This window comes from Nilaparvata lugens, chromosome 1, assembly GCF_014356525.2.
Source record: "Nilaparvata lugens isolate BPH chromosome 1, ASM1435652v1, whole genome shotgun sequence".
Classification (NCBI taxonomy): domain Eukaryota; kingdom Metazoa; phylum Arthropoda; class Insecta; order Hemiptera; family Delphacidae; genus Nilaparvata; species Nilaparvata lugens.
The window spans coordinates 1,101,486-1,122,188 of NC_052504.1; the positions used below are offsets into that span (position 1 = coordinate 1,101,486).

The following is a 20,703-nucleotide window of genomic DNA, read 5'->3' on the forward strand; positions in this document are numbered from 1 at the left end:
ACGATTTTGATCAAATTCATACCTAGAAAAGTCAATGATAAGCTCTATCAACTGCCACAAGGCCCATATCAGTAAAAGTTCAGGAGTTCCGCCCCATCTATTCAAAGTTTGATTTTAGATTCTCAATTATCAGGCTTCAGACAATTTAAACAAAAAAAATTCTAGAAATGTGATTATCCAATTGCAAACTGTTGGCAACTGTTGATTCTATTAAATGATTCACTATGAAGAGATAGCAGACCTCGTGTGTCTCCAGCGTTATTGCCCTGCTCCAGCTGGCTCAAATCTTTGAATAGTAGACTTGAGATGCGCGGGAACACTAGCGTCAGGTTCATAACGGCAAGGAAAGTTGTGTGAGTGCGCCACACCAGATTTTTTTCTAATAAATGAATTAATCATTCAACTGTGACAACATCTTTCAATGTGAAAAAGGAACGATTTTTTCGCTTAAACGATGTTATAAAACTTCATTTGAACATGGAATTCGTTAGAGTTACCGTATCTTACTGACTTATACAGTTTTATTAATTAACAAGCACCACAAGGCTTCAATCAAAAACTTGACAAACTGAAAACTTGACCTACTGGAATCTTGAAGAATCAAAAATAGACCTATAACCATCCTCGTTAAATTAAGAATCAATATGCAAATTTTAAAGTTATAATCAGTTGAGTAGTTCAGACGTGATGATGCGTCATTTGTGAATTTCCTATCACGTACGTGTATAAGCCGATTCTATCCTCATTATAGATTCAGTTATTTATTCTATCATGTTTTTTTTTTGTGTAGTTGAAAAGTTTATATTGTGGTAATTATTCATATTAGATAAAAAAAACTTTCATCTACTTATTGTATGAATCATAAAGAATCAATTAATCAATAAATATAAGACTAAGAAATTGTCAAAAACAACAGATTTATCGATAGAAAGACCGGCTTCGGTTGTTACATCATTGTCAATCGCTGATAAACAGAGATTATATATTAGATTATATATTGACAATATAGTGTAACAACCGAAACCTGTCTTTCTAACTATAAATAAATTTTTGGTTTTTGACAATTTCTTAGTCTTTTTATTAATATTCTATCATGCATAACTCTGATAATTTATTTTCAGGAAGACACAGACCCAAGACATTCCTGGACTGTCTGATAGAACTCAGTGAAAAGGACTCTGAATCTCTAACGTTGACTGATATAAGAGAGGAAGTCGACACTTTTATGTTTGAGGTAAATAATTGTATGAAAGTCTGTGAATTATTACATAGGAGATTATAAAAATGGTTGGTTGAAAGATAACTACATTTGAAATTGGATTTCTCATATGAGTTCCAACAAATGATGCAATAACTTTGAGCTTTAAATCATAGAACATATTTAAATGATTGGAGATTTTCTGTAATATCATAATATGTATTACTGATGTGATATAGTATTTTATTATGTGAGACTTTTATTTCTGTGAGTCGTACAAAATGCGCTCTTTTGGTACCAAACGACTGCTATGACTGGATTTCAACAGTGTAGTTGATTTGTTCAGGTTACAACCAAAATTCAATAATTTATTAATAAAATTGCAATATTTATTTATTTATTTATTAGAACAGTCACAAACACGTAATTGGAAGAGAAACAGGCAATTGCCCAAAACTTCTTCAATCCTTGATTTTGGCACATAAATAGTCCAAAGTGAGGTTAAGTTTAAAATTTCTGTTTTCACAAAAGATTAACAACTCAGAGAATACGTATTCGAGAAATGACTGATGAATTTTGAATTTCGAAGGGTGATAAGAGCCGGAAATAACACTAAACAATCCGAAAGTTTCAATAATATTGAAATAAACTTGAAAATTTTGAGCAGAAAAATTAAAATCACCATCACTGCAACTATCAGCTGAAGGCTGATTTAAAGTGGATAGACCTTATATTATTACTATCCAGCAGGCTCTCTTCGCTCGCCTTATCCGTCTGGGTCAAGGGGGCTCCTCCCCCTGGTCCCCCGGCTGGATCATCCAAAAATAGGATCAACAGGCTCACTTTGCTCGCCTGCATTTTCCAATTGAGCTTACTTCTTTCCATGAAAAGTCAAAAGAGACTACTGTATCAGGGCTCGATTAAATCACCAGTTTTCCTTGAGTTATGTAGCGCAGGTTTGCAAAAATCGTTATTTTTATCAGAATTAATAAATATTCTGTTATTTCTCAATTAGACACTTGGTTAAGATATTATAAGTAAGGTATTTCATTCTGAAATAGTTCTTTGAAATTTGAAACAGGAATGATATGGAGAACTAAACAACCATCTATATCTAACCGTCTCAAGTACGAATTTTCTTGCGAAAGGTAGAAAAATGCACTGAAAAATGTAAAACATTAAACCCTTTAAAAAACGCTTGGAAAACGCAGTAATAGCAACCATCTTGAACGTATCTTTGGCGTAATTCTGAAGACCTCTCAAGACCAAAGTTCTAAACCCTTGTTGAACTTCTGTACCAAATTTGAACATGATCTGTCAATTATTTCTTGAAATTAGCATAATAAACATGATTGATTCCAATGATATAGTCTATGTAGCCTAAAGGTGCGTACAGACTGTCGCTCTGCTCCGCAACCGAACGTCACTCCAGCAGAGCGATTGATGATCGACCGGGGAGCAACAGTGGTTCGACCGGGGAACGCGAGAAGATCTAACATCTTCCGTAACGTGCATGATGGGTGCGTGGGCGATGTGACTGTGGTTCGATGGTGGTACGAGGGCGGTACGAGGGCGGCACGAGGGAGGAGCGTGCTCGGTGCGGGTTGGAAGCACGAATATGTGTACGCAGCTCAAGAATGATGCATTTTTATTACTTTTTGAGAATAAAAAATTATTAATTTGTGAATTTGCAGGGCCATGACACCACTTCAGCAGCAATAACTGCTACCATATTCATGATTGGTCACCATCCTGAAGTACAGGTGAGTTTACAAAGAAGAATTTCATTCAAATTCCATAATCAAATAGTTGAGTTATTGATAAACAATCTGGATTATTATTAATTGGACCTTCTGTTAATAATGGTTGCGATACATGCATTTGGTCTGTCTTGATAAGGCTCTAGAACAAATAATATTACTCTGTTTTATATCCATACTTTTTCACTGCTAAAATTAAACTTGAATTTAAAAAAAAAAACACTTTTTAAGTGAAAATACATTTACTTCTGTAGTTACGGTCGTTTCGACCTGTTGTTGGTCATCATCAGGCTGTGGGAATTTACTCAGATGACAAGGCTATGTGTGATGAGGGATGAAGGTGGTGGAATAGGTTGTGGTGGGGGTTGGGTTGGTGGATACTTAGTGAGGCGGTAATTTTGAACTGTGGACTATTTTGTCCAATATATGATAAATAATCTGGAACGATATTGCGAAATGTGGAACTTGAAGGTCAATCTGAATAAATCAAAATAATGGTTTTCAGAAACGGAGGAAAATTGAGCAGGTACGAAAAATGGTTCTACAAGGGAGAGAGAATCGAATGCGTGAAGGAATATAATATTTGGGGGTAGTTCTGACACCCACCTTAGTTTTGAAAAGCATCTGAGTGATAAACTGTCTAAAGTAAAATTAGGTTTGAATCTGGCTTGGGGAGGAATGCTGAATGGTAATGGTGTCGACTTTTCTTCTAAATGTAAATTATTTAAGGCATGCGCTAGGACAGTCTTATGTTATGGGGCTCAAATATGGGGTTGTAAACAGTACGAAAATATTGAAAAACTGCAGCGCCTTCATCAAAAAGTGTTTGCTCTACCCATAAATACGCCCAATTATATGCTCTTCATCGAAACAGGACTAACTCCTCTCTTTGAATACTGCCTCAGGTTGCATTTAATTACATTTCACAAATCATGAAAATGGAAGATGAAAGACTACCAAAAATTTTAGCTCAGCAAGTAGTAAGAGATAAGTGCTTTTGGTTCAGGGAGTGGAAGGTCGTTGTGATAGGGTAAACTTGAATATTAATCTTTCTTTGGAGAACGTGATAAGTTGGAGGGAGTTTTCCAGGGCATTCTGTTCTGCAAATGTTTCACAGAAATAAATTTATAGGTGAAGCTCGAGCGGGACGGTTTCATGCGTTGTACAGGACTCTCGATTTTGAGCTGAGTGACAAGAAATACATTGGAAAGGACACCCAAATGTGGGTTATGAGGTGGATTTTCAGGGCAGAGCTAATCCATTTGAACTATAAACCTTGGGTAGCTAATTGGAACTATATTTGCTCGATGTGCAATCTGAAGGAGGCTGAGGATGTATTCCATTTCATTGCTCGATGCCTTGTTTGAAGGAATGGAGGAAGAAATGGTTTGGTGTTGTTGAACAATCAAGGGAAGAGTTTACTATGTACATGAACGGCAAGATTGGAAGAAACTAGCCTCTTACTGTAGAGAAGCCTGGAATTACAGACATGTTCTCACCCAGGAATTTAATTGGTAGAGCTATCATTGGCTTCTTTGTCGAGGCACTCACTACTTGATTTTGGTATCACCTGTAATTGTTATTTTCTGCTCTCTTCAACATTCTGTTTATTTTAGTTCAAGCCTGTTTTTTATTTTGAGTTGGTTTCAATTTGAGGATTCAACTTTTCTCATGTATATTCACACGTTACTGACTAGATCATTACACTATATTATATTGCTTACTGTGTGACTACTTGATTCATCATTATTTCGTATAATTTCTGTATTTTACCATACACTTGGATCATATTATGTATTTTCCACAATCTCATGTTTTCCGACTTTCCGGCTGGCGATCGTGTGATCAAGCCGTAAATGTGTGTTTACTTATTGTGTATTTATAGTTTAATGGAGAATAAAAGCTTTTTTTCTATTCTATTCTATTTTGTCAAAGAGTGTGTGGGAAAAGAAATTTACTTGTTCATTTAGGAGACTTTTGGGAAATTGTTTTGTGTGGTTGTAAATTTCATATTGTTCCAATACATTGAGTTTTCTGCTTTTTTGTGAGATTTTGAAATCCTCCATATTTCACAAAAAAGAAAGAAAACTCAAGTATTGGAACAATATGAAATTTACAACCACACAAAACAATTTCCCAACTGTCTCCTAAATGATCAAGTAAATTTCTCTTCCCACACACTCTTTGACAAAATAGTCCACAGTTCAAAATTACCGCCTCACTAAGTATCCACCAACCCAACCCCCACCACAACCTATTCCACCACCTTCATCCCTCACCACACATAGCCTTGTCATCTGAGTAATTCCCACAGTCTGATGATGACCAACAACAAGTGTATTTTCACTTCAAAAGTGTTTTTTTCAAAATTCAAGTTTAAAATAATTCAATCTATTATAAATTAATGAAAATGAAAAATATAATGAAAAATAATAAATTAATATAAATTATGTCGTAATTTGAAAGCGATTTAAAATCATCCTTACTAATTTGAATTGTTCAATTTGATTCAATTTATCTTGAAGTTTTCTTCAGGAAAGATACATGAGAAGTTATAGTATTAAGTGTCCAGTTTCCATAGATTGCCCTTCTAACTATATTTCCTCTTTTGTCAATATCATTCACAATAGCAAAAGCCCTGACTGCTCCTCATAAATTGAGGCTCGGTTGCACAAAAGCCTGTTAAATTTAAACAGTGATTAAATGCCACAAGAACCAATCGGAGAAGCGATTCTTTTTCTTCTCTTCCTGTCATTTCTTCTCCTGTCTTCTCCTTGTTCTCCTTCTTCTGCTCCTTCTTCTTGTTCTTCTTCTTCTTCTTCTTCTTCCTCTTACTCTTCCTCTTCTTGTTCTTGTTCTTGTTCTTCTTCTTCCTCTTCCTCTTCCTCTTCTTCTTCTTCTTCTTCTTCTTCTTCTTCTTCTTCTTCTTCTTCCTCTTCCTCTTCCTCTTCCTCTGCCTCTTCGTCTTCTTCTTGTTCTTGTTCTTGTTCTTCTTCTTCTTCTTCTTCTTCTTCTTCTTCTTCTTCTTCTTCTTCTTCTTTTTCTCCTCCTCCTCCTTCTCACCTTCCTCATCCTCCTCTTCCTCATCATCCTCCTCCTCCTCCTCTTCCTACTCCTTCTCCTCTTCCTCATCCTCCTCCTTCTCCTCCTCCACCGTTTCAAATTTTGTTCGATGAGTTGAAAAGTTGAATGTTTTTCCAATTTTAATTTTAAATGAGGAATTAGATTCTTCTTCTTCCTCTTTTTCCTTCTCTCCTCCTCCCCCTCCATGTAGATGCATAACAATTATTATATATAGTTGTTATATACAAATTGTTTTTCATATCATATACAGTTCAATAATTATTTTCTTAGTCTATATTATGTAAATTCATCTATAATTTTGCTGTATTGTAAGCTATGTATATAAGTGTATAAGCCAGTATATATTGTAATCTACATAAATAAACTACTCAATCAATCAATCAATCCTATTACTCCTCTCCCTTCTCCTCCTCCTCCTCCTCCTCCTCATCCGTTCCCTCTAGCTTCTCCACTTCCGTTCGAAATTTTGTTAATGAGTTTAAATTTAAACATTTAATCAATTTCCAATGTTTTTGTTCAGGAAAGGATACACGAAGAGCTTGATGACGTCTTTGGCGGCTCGGAGAGAGAGATAACAATGGACGACCTGCACTATCTCACTTACTTGGAGAGAGTCATCAAAGAGTCACTTCGTCTATTTCCCAGTGTACCCATGATGACTAGGCGACTGCAAACCGATCTACAGTTGAGTAAGTGCTCGCTATCCTTGTTTGTCTTTAGACAAGGCAGATAGCTTTATCCTTCTCCATCTCCAAACCGACAAGGCAGATAGCTCTATCCTCTACCTCCAAACTCCAAACCGACAAGGAAGATAGCTCTATCCTTCTTTACCTCCAAACCGACAAGGCAGATAGCTCAATTCTTCTCTACCTCCAAACTTCAAATCAAAAAAGCAAATAGCTTCATCCTTTTCTAAGTCCACGCTGTTGCCAAACCGTTTGTTGGCTATGAAGGAATATAATCAATGAACATCGAAAATAGATTCTTTATAAAGTGAGGTCCACGTTATAATAGCAGTGTTTGATTAGCAATGGTATATTGCTATCCTTGTCTATCATTCAACAAAGCAGATAGCGCTATCTCTTTCTCGCTTTGCTCGTTGTAGCTCGTCTCCAACAATGTAGAATGAATAATTAATTAACAAAATATTTCATCTTGATTATGAAAATTCATTATGAAATTATTGAGAAAAATAATTTCTTGTTTAATTGACCGAGCGAAGTGAGGTCTAAGATTCAAGTCGACGGTTTGGCATTTCTGTTTATATGTTTTTATGTGCGCATTTACGGCGAAACGCGGTAATTATTTTCATGAAATTTGACAGGTATGTCCTTTCTTGAGTGGCGTCGAACGTATATACAAGGTTTGTGGAATTTTTGCATTCAAGGATAATATAAAAGGAAAAAGAGCCTCCTTCATACGCAATATTGGAGTAAAAATCAGACTATAGAATTATTATCATAAATCAGCTGACAAGGATTACACAGAGGTGGATGGAAGCAGTCTATTGCTGTATTTCTCATAAGGTAGCTAAGGTCCTAGTTGGATGTCTATAGTAAACAGGTACTGTGGATGAGAATACTGAGTGAGGTCTACTGTACACAGAACTACTAGTGAAATATAATTGATTATTTTAAATGAGAATGAACAGTTAATATTACATCAATAAACTTGTATCAGCTACCGTCTATAGAAGGCATTGACAAGAAAGAGGATCGGTAACGTTGATCTCCTATCTTTCTCCACTGCCATTATCTCGTGGACCTCACTATAGCTTTATCCTACTCTACCTCCAAACCGACAAGGCTGATAGCTCTATCCTTCTTCACCTCCAAACTCCAAACTCAGAAGGCAGATAGCTCTATCCTTTTCCAAGTAAGCGCTGTAACAGTTGCCAAACCGTTTGTTGGCTGTGAAGGAATATAATTAACATTTGAAAAATAGATTCTTTAATTATTATTATTATTAAACAAAAATTCCAATTCAATGCTGTAAATCACCCCGAAGACTTTGTTACTGCGTATAATTTTGACAACAGGGGAAACAGCTAGATGGATAAATAGCCCTGTCGTCAATATTTGCAGTAGCAGAAGTCTTTGGGGTGTTTTACAGCATTTAATTGGGATTTTCGTTTGATAATAATAATTTATTACGTTTAATTATAAAAATAAAGCTTATTTACATTCACAATTGACCAAAAGCCTCTCTAAATGAGGTACGTTTCTGGTTGACATTAAATAGATTTTACATATTCACAATAGTTTATTCAGGTTAGAGAATATCAATTTTTTGTGAGTCCATGTAATATTATAATCTGCTCCACATTTTTCTATCCCTGGCAGTTGTTGCCCTGGCATGCCCCACTCGCTGACAGAGTTCGTTCCCTCCATCTGGTATTTGGCCATCCTCTCTTTCTGATTCTGTCTCCAGGAATCCACAATGTGCACATCCTGGTCCATCGTTCGTGAGACATTTTTGCAACATGCGCTGCCCACTTCCACTTTGTTTTATGTGCCTCCTTCTGTAGATATTTTGTCCTCACTCTTCTTAAAGGTGCGTATAGACTTTCGCTCTGCTCCGCAACCGAACGTCACTCCAGCAGAGCGATTGATGATCGACCGGTGAGCAACAGTGGTTCGACCGGGGAACGCAAGAAGATCTAACATCTTCTGTAACGTTCATGATGGGTGCGTGGGCGGAGCGACTGTGGTTCGATGGAGGAACGAGGGCGGTACGAGGGCGGAGCGTGCTCGGTGCGGGTTGGAAGAGCGTATATGTGTACGCAGCTTTATATATCTGTGTTCCTAATTCTCTGACTCAACTTAATCCCTAGAATGCTGCGCACCATTCTTGTCTGCGTTGTTTCGAGCTTCTTGTCCAGTACCTCTGTAAGCGACCAAGTTTGGGAACCATAATTATAATACCAGAGCTTTTGCTTTCAAATCGTTTCTCCAACCCCCAGTACTTTTTCCATCCTTTCTCTATTCTGTGTTTGATTTCCCTGGCTGTACGGTTAGTAAATTACAATACCTGACCCAAATACTCGAATTCATCCACCTATTAGGAATACAGGAATCTTCTCATCACTAGTGTTGCAAGGAAGGCACTATACCAGATACATTTCAATCATTTAGCACCAAAATTATATAATCTACTTCCTGCAAACTTTAAACAGATTAATCATCCTAGAAAGTTCAAAACAATAGTACACAATTGGTTGATGAGCAAAGGAAGACAGAACATAGAAAACATTATTTAAAATAACAACTAACCACCTAATGACTTATTAAACACTAACTAATTAATAATACGCACAAAAAACAACAAAACCTACTCTAGAACATGGTACGCCATAGTGGAGTAGGTCAATTTCCACACAGAAAAAACTAGATAAACAAGTAGAGGACACATTATACGAATTTTTTGTAACTAACTATTGTATGTAATATTGTAATTTATCTAATATTTAGTGTAATAATTGATGTTTTACTTTTAGTTTTTTGGGAAATGAACATTAATTTATCTATTTATTTATTCAATATTCCCGCAGCTAATTACGTTTAATAATAATAATAGTTTATTAATTAGCATTTGATAAAATGCAACTTCCAATTTATCTCCATCTATAGATTTTTTACCGGTATTAGTTAGATTCACGTTATAGATTCGCTGCATCTGATCAGTGAAAAGGATAGATATGGCTACTTTCTCTAAAGAGAGACAATGATAGCAAACAATATAGTACACAGTCTTAAACCTAAAACGGTTCTAATTCTAATTTCTACGACAGTTCCATTGACAGGAAAATATGAATAGTACGGTTTTATCGTAATTTAACAGAGACTAGCAAGAAACCAGTGCTCCACAAGGATCTAATTTAAAACTTGAAAAACTGAAAACTTGATGTAATGAAATCTTGAAGAATTGAGAATAGGCCTATAACCATCCTCGGTTAATTCAGAATCTATATGCGAAATTTCAAGTTACCGATAATCAGTCCAGTAGTTCAGACGTGATAATGCGTCAAACATAATCTTCCTATCCCATACGTGTAGGCATAGAGAAACAATAGCGTAAGTAACAGCTTATAAGTAGCGTAACTTATGCTATCGTTTCTCTATGGTGTAGGCTATATAAGCCAGTTCTTCACTTTATCATAGTATAGATAATTAAGATAAAGGTTACACCATAGAGAAACAATAGCGATAAGTAGATATCCCATGGTATAGGGCGTTTATGTCGAAACTTTTACTGTTATCTCAAGCCGACAGTTCATGTAATTCTTTCCCGTGAAGCTGTGTGACACTGGTAGTCTCTCATATTGTGCCGTTCATACACTCTCACCCCAACAAAACAGTAAAATTCGACAACAATCAACAGTAATCAGCTTGAGATAACAGTTAAAAGTTGCGACATAAACGCCCTATACCATGGGATATCCACTTACGCTATTGTTTCTCTATGGTTACACATAGTCCGAAATAGGTCAAGTCTTGTAGTTGTTCACTTCACAAAATTTTCAGTTCTTAATTATTTCCACAAAATAGATTTTAAATTTAGAATTCTTCAATGTTGTTTTCCATCACGAACTGCTTATTATTAAATCACTTTTTGCTATTAGTCGTTTTTTCTAATAGCAAAAAGTGATTTAAATTTAGATGGTTCAAAATCTAATTTATACGACAGTTTCATTGATAGTACATATTGAATAATACGGTTTTATCGTAATTTGTTAGAGATTTTCAGAAATATTTTCCTGCTTCAGACAGTAGTTCCAAGCTCATACTGTTTCATGATTATTAGAAATTATTGAGATTTATTGACATGATTTATTAGAGATTTGTTGAGATTTATTAGAGATTATTGACATGATTATTAGAGATTTACAGAGATGTTTTTCGGTTTCAGACAGTTCGCAACACATGGTGCCGTCGACGGCTAACGTGATTGTGTTCTCGTACTGGCTGCACCGCAACCCCAAGCACTTCCCTGAGCCTGACCTCTTCAACCCCGACCGCTTCCTGCCTGACGAAGTCCACAGGCGACACCCCTTTGCCTACATCCCCTTCAGTGGCGGGCCTCGCAACTGCATAGGTCAGCACAAAAAAAATATTTTCAATTTTACTCAAGAACGGTTGACTTTAGCGAAGAATTAATGAGGACCAGAACGGTAGAACTTGAAATTCTGCACGTAATGAGCTCTGGTACGACACATTTGGTTCACAGACGAGGAAGTTATGATCCATTGAAGATATTTGATGTGTGAAAAATCAGTGAATTCTGATTATTTTCTAAATTTTACTCTTGAACGGGCAACTTTAGCGGGTAATTGATGAGGATCAGAACGATAGAGCTTGAATTACTGCACGAAATGAGCTTCGTCTGATTCACAGACAAGGAAGTTATGATCGATCAAATATGTTTGATGTGTGACAAATCAGTGAATTCTGAATATTCGTTTCAATTCAACTCGAGAATAACGGTCAACTTTAGCGGGAAATCGATGAGGATCAAACCGATAGAGTTTGAATTCCTGCACAGAATCAGCTTTGGTGGGGCAGAATTGGCTCAAAGAGAAGGAAGTTATGATCGATCGAAGATATTTGATATGTGACAAATTAGTGAACTCTGAACATTCGTTTCAATTTTACTCGAGAACGGTCGATTTTAGCGGGAAATTGATAACGATCAAAACGATAGAGCTTGAAATACTGCTACAAATGAGCTCTGATACGACAAATTTTGTTCACAGACGAGGAAGTTATGATAGATAGAAGATATTCGATATGTGAAAAATCAGTGAATTCTGAAAATTTTCTCAATTTTACTCTTGAACGGTCAGCTTAAGCGGAGAATTGATGAGATTCAAAACTGTAGAGCTTGAAATAGAGAACAAAATGAGCTCTGGTACGACAAATTTGGTTCACAGACAAGGAAGTTATGATCGATCGAAGATTTTAAATGTGTGAAAAATTAGTGAACTCTGAACATTCATTTTAATTTCACCCGAGAACGGTCGACTTTAGCGGGAAATTGATGAGGACCAAAATGTTAGTGCTCGAAATACTGCACAGGATTAAATGTGGATTAAAGTGTAAATAGCAATGTAAATACTGCACAGGTGAAAATCGTTAGAGCAGATTTCGAGATTCGTAAAACATAAATAACCGGATATAAAAATAGCCGAATATAAAAATAACCAGATATATACAGAAATTGCTCGCTTAATATAATAGGATGTAGAAGACACATTAGACCTATAGGAAATCTCTAAAACTACAGTAACAATTGTATGAAATTGATGTAATTGATATTTTGTGTAATTGATGTAGTAGTTTTAGTTTTTTTTGAGTGAAATTAACATTTATTTATAGATTATTGATTATTTTTCTCAACATTTCAGGCCAGAAGTTCGCCATGATGGAGATGAAAATCGTGCTAGCAACGGTGATGCGAAAAGTGCGCATCGAATCGATAACCAAGATGGAGGACATTAAGTTGATACCAGCTGTCATTCTGCGACCGCAAAAACCATTCAAGATCAAAGTGTCGCCCAGAACCAAATAGACTATTCCATTCATCATTTCTATAGTGAAACTCTCGTTATCTCGTTCTAAAGTCATACAAACCTTGGTTTGCTATCCTTGTCTGTCATTAGTCAATGAAGATAGCTCCATCCTTTTCCAACTCCACACCAAAATTATTGAGTGGTTTATGAATTTTCAATTTGAAGCTCAGTTTTTGCAAGCCGGACACAGCAATGTATCCCGGCTACATATAGGCCAAACAAGTTATTGACTCTTTGAATGTTTCTAATTTTTTTGTTGGCCTATGATTTGATATGCTATAGGCTATACCAAAACTATTTCTACCGCAAGCTTAATTTGTTTTCAGAAATATAATGAACAAGATGCCCAACCACAATATGTTAGAATCAGTGCAAAGTATTAAGTCTATAGTGAGGTCCACGTTATAATGGCAGTGGTGTTTGATTAACAATGGTATTGCTAACCTTGTCTATCATTTGACAAAGCGGATAGCGCTATCTCTTTCTCGCTTTGCTCTGTTGCCAGATCGTCTTTCAACAATGTAGAATTAATAAACGAGATATTTCATCTCGGTTATGAAATTATTGAAAAATATAATTTATTGCTTAATAAAATATAATAGATTACTTTAAACGAGAAATTAACAGTAGTTAATATGAAGGATATCATTCTTTAAATCAATATCCTCATGCAAATCAATAAAACTTTTATTAATTCCACACATTCACATTATTTACATTTTCTTAATCTATTCATTGAGCTTTTCTACTAAAAAACTAACTTGTTTATTAATTTTATTAACAATATTGCTTTTTGAATTAATCACATGACTACTTTCATATGTCGATATTATATCATACGTCAAAATAGAATTACCATCGCTAAAATCTCATATCCTACAAGTATATTACCTACCCCGTAAACCTGTATCACCTACCGTCTATAGATGGCATTGACAAGATGACAGAGGATCGGCGACGTTTTTCTCCTATCTTTCTCTACTGCCATTATAACGTGGACCCCACTATAATATTGAAAGTCTGAACTCTCAAACTGGCAATCAAGGTGTCACATATTAATATCAATTGTCGAAAATTCAATGTATTCTGTATTTATGTAGTGCATAATTTATTGTGGAATTTGCCGTTTTCCCATTTAATCATCTTTATTGGATTTCATCTTGGTACACATATGGAAATTTATCATTCAATCATGAAAATATATAAGTATTAACCGTTTTATTCCATTGATGAATATAATAATATCCTTTTAAGACGGAATAATTATTATCAAAAATGAATAACAATCAAATCTGGATTCCCAGTCCCACATATCAGTGACCGGCACCATAAAAATATTATTCTCATTAGTTTTAATGGGAGTATTCATGCTCTCTCGCCCGTGCTGAGTGTGAACAGTCCAATAACAACTCATGGAAATAATATTTTCACTGTGCCGGTGACTTTCACTGTAACTGACATTATATTTGGGAAACCAGCTTTATATTATGATCTAAATCACAGCTATCTACAAAAATATTTAATCAAGTTTGATTTTTGGTGCTCCTAATTCATTTCTTTAAAATGTGAATATTTATTATTTTAGTGATAATAATGTAAAATATATTCCTATGTTTGGTTTTAAAACATCTAAATTTAAAAATTTACATTGTGAAAATTTTGTGAAGTGAACAACTACAAGACTTAACCTATTTTGGACTATGTGTAACCTTATGTAAATTTGGGAGAGGAATAGCACAAGGCTACCTTATTTTTTCTCTCCCTATAATTTTTATGATGTACTTTTTGTATGAATTAATAAATAAATAATTAATTAATAAATCACAGCTATCTACTATGGAGGGCGGAGAAAAGGAAAGGATGTTCAGCTTTATATTATGATCTAAATCACAGCTATCTACTATGAAGGGCGGAGAAAAAGAAAGGATGCTCCCCTATTCCTATGAAATACATTGATTTTAAAACGAGAATCTCATTATAGAGAGTAAAATTCATTCATTATTTTTAATATTTTACGGTTGACTTCCTCTTACGTTATATTCATAAGTATGTTAATAAATATGTTTTGTTCTAAACTGTTAGTCAATTATTTTTGGAACACAAAGTCATTTGCACCAGAATCAAATTTACTGAAGTAAAATGACGTCATATTATTGTCGATGTTATCCATGTTGGTTAAATTGGACTGAATTTTATTGGAAATGAATTGTTGGAGAGTTAAGTTAGGCGCACACAGATCGTCATCGGACGGACGGCACGCATCGGACGATTAGATTTGATACATTGTTTTCAATTGGAGTGCGCATACCTATCCGCGTCCGTATAAGTATGCGCACTCCAATTGAAAACCATGCATCAAATCTAATCGTCCGATCCGTCCGATGCGTGCCGTCCGTCCGATGACGATCTGTGTGTGTCTACCTTTATAAGCCTTGAAAGTTGAAAACTTTTAAAGCGGATATCTCAAAAACTATTAGAAATATTTGGAATGAATAAATACATTGATGTTGTCAATATCACTATATTTGTTCATAGATAATTTTTGACTTTGTTATAGTTCAGACATTGTGTTACTCGTAAATATTTGAAAAACACTTACTTTTCTTGGAGTATTGAGGAATGCATTTCACTCCTGAAGAGGAGCTTCATCAGCCTCAGGTTCAAAACATTCCTCAATACTCCAAGAAAAGTAAGTTTTTTACTTTCCTTGCCCTATTACCATAGGTAAGGAAAGTATTGCTTTCCGAAAAAAATTAAGGTACACCAATTTCTAAATTTCTATACGTTTCAAGGTCCCCTGAGTCCAAAAAAGTGATTTTTTGGGTATTGGTCTGTATGTGTGTGTGTGTGTGTATGAGTGTATGTGCGTCTGTGTACACGATATCTCATCTCCCAATTAACGGAATGACTTGAAATTTGGAACTTAAGGTTCTTACACTATAAGGATCCGACACGAACAATTTCGACCAAATGCAATTCAAGATGGCTGCTAAAATGGCGGAAATGTTGTCGAAAACAGGGTTTTTTGCAATTTTCTCAAAAACGGCTACAACGATTTTTATCAAATTCATACCTAGAATAGTCATTGATAAGCTCTATCAACTGCCGCAAGTCCCATATCTGTAAAAATTCCAGGAGCCCCGCCCCATCTTTGCAATCTTTGATTTAAGGTTCCTAATTATCAGGCTTCAGATACAATTTGAACAGAAAATTTTAAGTGAAAAAGATTCAGCATGAAAATCTCTACAAGTAATGTTCAGTAACATTTTCACCCAATATTTAAAATAAGCTCGAAATTCAAGAGAATGTTATTATTTCAATTGCAAACTGTTGGCAACTGTTGATTGTATTATTACAACAAATGATTCTATTAAATCATTCACTATGAAGAGATAGCAGACTTCGTGTGTCTGCAGCACTATTGTCCTGTCACCAGCTGGCTGAGATCTTAAAAAAAGTAGACATAAGATGCGCGGGAACACTAGCGTCAGTTGATCAATTTTCATAACGGCAAGGAAAGTTGTGTGAGTGCACCACACCAGATTTTTTCAGATATTTACAAGTAACACAGTGTCTGAACTATAACAAAGTTATTATATTGTGTTTCGTCATGGAAAGCAAAATCAACAATTTTTAAATTTGATGTTTGTCATTAAATTATTTTTGATCAATTATAGCGGTATTGACAACATCAATGTATTCAAATCTGTAGAAATATCAAAACATCTCTTATCATACCATAAAAGTATTAGAGATATTACATCACTGGACAAGACGTGAAGGAAGTTCATCAAGCTTCATTATTGTAAGTCATGACGGTGTAACGCAATTGTTTTGAAGATCCTGTAAGCAATACATGAAAAAATGGAACCTTCAAACCACCGTCATCCCTTTAGCACAAGGGATAAGGACTTTGATATTTTTACCTCCTTAAGACTGTGCAAAGGCTAAAAATAAACTTTTTACTCGTGATATTTTTCAAAGTTTTTCGATTTGTATATCATTAAGCTATCAAAATGAAAAAGTTTTCTCAGGGAAACATTTTTCCCCGATCATTACTTTTTGAGATATGAGCGCCTGAAGTTTAAATTTTTGGGACAGATCATTTCAAATTCGGTAAGAGATAGATCAAAGAGATTTAGAGGATAAATTCTTCATGGTATTGTTGATCTAGTAAAAGAAAAATTTTCTGAAAATATCAATTTTCAATATAATTATTCAATTTACTAGAAATAACCAAAAATAACCTTTAGTTGAGTTATTTTTGGTAAATTGAATAACTTTTTCAAAAAATGATATTTTCAGAAAATTTTTGTTTCAATAGATCTATAATACCATGAAGAATCAATCTATCCTATAAATCTCATGGATTTATCTATTACCGAATTTGAAATGTTCTGTCCCAAAAATTTAAACTTTCGGCGCTCATATCTCAAAAAGTAATGAAAAGAAAAAAAATGTTTTCCTAAGAAAACTTTTCCATTTTGATAGTTTGATGATATACAAAGCGAAAAACTTTGAAAAATATCACGAGTAGAAAGTTTATTTTTAGCCTTTGCACAGCCTTAAACGAGCTGCGAGGTCAAAAATTGTGTTCAAAACTTTTCCCTACAAAATCTATTTTTGAGCATTCGTTGCATGGTATTAAACCAATATTTCTAATCCAATCTACTGAATAAAATCGAATAAACTAAACAAATGTAAGAAAAACTCAGTTGAAATATTCACTCACAAATTTATTCTATACACATCAATAACAACATATATATAATTTGAAATACAAGTAAAGTAATATCTAAAACACAATTTCTACAGGTCTTTCAAAATATAATGTTCACATCTATATAGTCAGATAATATATTCAGAATACGATAACTGATCCAATCTTAAATCTAGATAGACAAAAATTATAATGACAGCTAATAAATATAATACAAAAGTGATACTTCAAGCCTGTTGAACAATAATTATTTATTGAGCTTTACACTATTCACAGAGATATTGTGGAATTTCTCCATATTAAAGTAAAATAAAAACGATATTGTCAGTTCCACATAGTTTTTATTGGAACAGACAATATCGTTTTTATTTCACCTATTATTGATCTGATTAAGAAATGATATCAAATAGTTGAATTTAAACAAGAGAGAGTTTCTGTCAATCGATATTCCAATGATTGGTAAATTAACTGTTAAACAAATGTAACTAATGTTGTAGTACAGTAGCCTACTTTCTAATATTTTAAAATAATATATTGATAATATTTCCAACAATTGAATTTTATTGTTATATTGTACATTCTTGGTAGCTGTAACATGGCATATTATAAACTCGGATATATAAAGTATTAAAATGACTTTATAAAAGTCATTTCTAAATAACATTTCCAACAGTAAAGGAAAAGTATTTTCAAATAATGTAATCGATAGTATGGTAAACAATATATACAGTTGGAAAGTGACTTCAGAGAAATAATTTCTTTTTTTCTTTTTGTGTAGTTGAGAAGTTGATATTGTGATAATTATTCATATTGAATGAAGAAGACTAAGAAATTGTCAAAAAACCACAGATGTATTGATACTTAGAAAGACCGGTTTCGGTTATTACACCATTGTCAATCTGTGATAAACAGTTAATATCTCAGTTTATCAGAGATTGACAATGGTGTAATAACCGAAAACCGGTGTTTCTAAGTATCAATAAATCTGTGGTTTTTGACAATTTCTTAGACTTTTTCATTCAATACGAAATAATTTCTATTCATTTTTAATTGTACATTATTTCAGTTACTTCATTAAGGTACTGCAATATATAGTAAAGTTATAATTTTATAAAGTATAATTGGATTAATAATTTTATGTTGTAAAGAAAATTAATCACAAAAGGTAATACCAGGGATTGATACCCTGCTCAAACATAATATCAATAGCCAACCAAGTCTGAAATCAAACCCTGAGAAAAATATCATAATTACATGTTTTACAAAAAACAGTAGGAAATCACAGTTTTCTTGAACAAATGTTTGATCAATTTACTAAAATAAGGACTATATATTATTATTTGTTAAAGATATAAAATATTATTTGCTCACTGACTGAACAATGCTTCCGAATCGTTTCGGATTCATAGTAAACTGTCTGTCATTCTATAGACAATAGATTTCAATAACTGTTATTTTTATAATATTGAAAATCCGAACTCGGGAACTCGATTTTACCCTATAGTGAGGTTCACGTTATAATGGCAGTGGAGAAAGATAGGAGATCAACGTTGCCGATCCTCGGTCTAGCCAATGCCTTCTATAGACGGTAGCTGATACAGGTTTATTGATGTAATTTTAACTGTTCATTCTCGTTTAAAATAATCAATTATATTTAATTAAGCAAGACATTATACTTTTCATAATGAATTTTCATAATAATAAAGATGAATTATTTTGTTAATTCTACATTGTTAAAAGACGATCTGGTAACAGAGCAAAGAGAAAAAGAGATATCGCTATCCGCTTGTCTTGATAGACAAGGATAGCAATACCATTGCTAATCAAACACTGCCATTATAACGTGGACCTCACTATAGGCAAACTCTTCATAAAAATTTCACTTTTCAATCTTAAACAAAAATTATTTCTCTCACATAATAATGTAAACCTATAAAATCACATTACATAGATTCAATCGAAAATTTTTAAACAAAAATTATTTTTCTCACATAATAATGTAAAACTATAAAATCACATTATATAGATATCAACACATCATCAAAAAACACTGTAACACATACAGAGTGATGGAAAAATGCAGCAACCTCATAAATTGTACAATTTTGGTAGCGCGACTTTTCAATCACCCTGTACTTCATACAAGTAATATTGCTTACAATATATGCTTACAATATATTGCTTACAATATATATGCTTACAAACTTTCAAATAAATTTATACAAATATCAAACAAGTGTTACAAATACCAACAAAACACTCAAACTCATTTGCTTACAACACAAGATTTGCCCGGTTGCACAAAACCCGGTTAAATTTTAACCGTGGTTAATTTCACGGGAACCAATCAGAGAAGGCGCTTTTGAAAAGACGGCTTCTCTGATTCTCTGATTGGTTCTCGTGGATTAATCACGGTTAAAATTTAAGGCTGTGCAAAGGCTAAAAATAAACTTTCTACTGGTGATATCTTTCAAAGATTTTCGATTTGTATATCATCAAGCTATCAAAATGAAAACGTTTTCTCAGGAAAACATTTTTTTTCGATCATTACTTTTTGAGATATGAACGCCTAAAGTTTAAATTTTTGGGATAGAACATTTCAAATTCGGTAAGAGATAAATCCATGAGATTCAGAGGATAGATTCTTCATGGTATTGTTGATCTAATAAAACGAAATTTTCTGAAAATATAAATTTCTGAGGAACTTATTACTTACTAAAAAATCTGGTGTGGCACACTCACACAACTTTCCTTGCCGTTAAAAAAATTGATCACCTGACGCTAGTGTACTCATGCATCTCAAGTCTACTAATCAAAGATATGAGACAGCTGGTGATATGTCAATAACGCTGGAAACACACTATATCTGCTATCCCTTCGTAGTGAATGATTTAATAGAATCAACAATAATTTGCAATTTAATAATCACATTTTCTCGGATTTCAAACTTATTTCAAATTCGGTAAGAGATAGATCCATGAGATTTAGAGGATTGTAGATCCATGGTATTGTAGATCTTGTGAAACGAGAGTTTTCCGAAAATATAATTTTTTGATAAAGTTATTCAATTTACAAAAAATTACCTAAAATAACTCAACAGAAAGTTATTTTTGGTCATTTTTAGTGAATTGAACAACTTTCTCAAAATTTGATATTTTCAGAAAATTTTCATTTTACTAGATCAACAATACCATGGAGAATCAATTCTTCAAATCTCATAGATTTATCTCTTACCGAATTCGAAATGTTCTGTCCCAAAAATTTAAACTTTAGGCGTTCATATCTCAAAAAGTAATGATCGGAAAAAATGTTTTCCTAAGAAAACTTTCTCATTTTGATATCTTGATGATGGATAAATCGAAAATCCTTGATA

General features: G+C 33.8%; 1 protein-coding gene across 1 annotated transcript in view; it reads left to right on the plus strand.

Moving 5' to 3' along the window:
* The window catches only part of LOC111045367 (cytochrome P450 4C1), a 33,094-nt gene extending 18,408 nt beyond the window's left edge, over nt 1–14,686 (plus strand). The window contains exons 8-12 of the mRNA XM_039427242.1: nt 1,122–1,234; nt 2,893–2,961; nt 6,563–6,731; nt 10,951–11,136; nt 12,446–14,686. Coding sequence (XP_039283176.1) covers nt 1,122–1,234; nt 2,893–2,961; nt 6,563–6,731; nt 10,951–11,136; nt 12,446–12,609 — 701 coding nt within the window. The 3' untranslated portion in view covers nt 12,610–14,686. The remainder of the gene's footprint in view (nt 1–1,121; nt 1,235–2,892; nt 2,962–6,562; nt 6,732–10,950; nt 11,137–12,445) is intronic.
* Nucleotides 14,687–20,703: the final 6,017 nt, after the last annotated feature.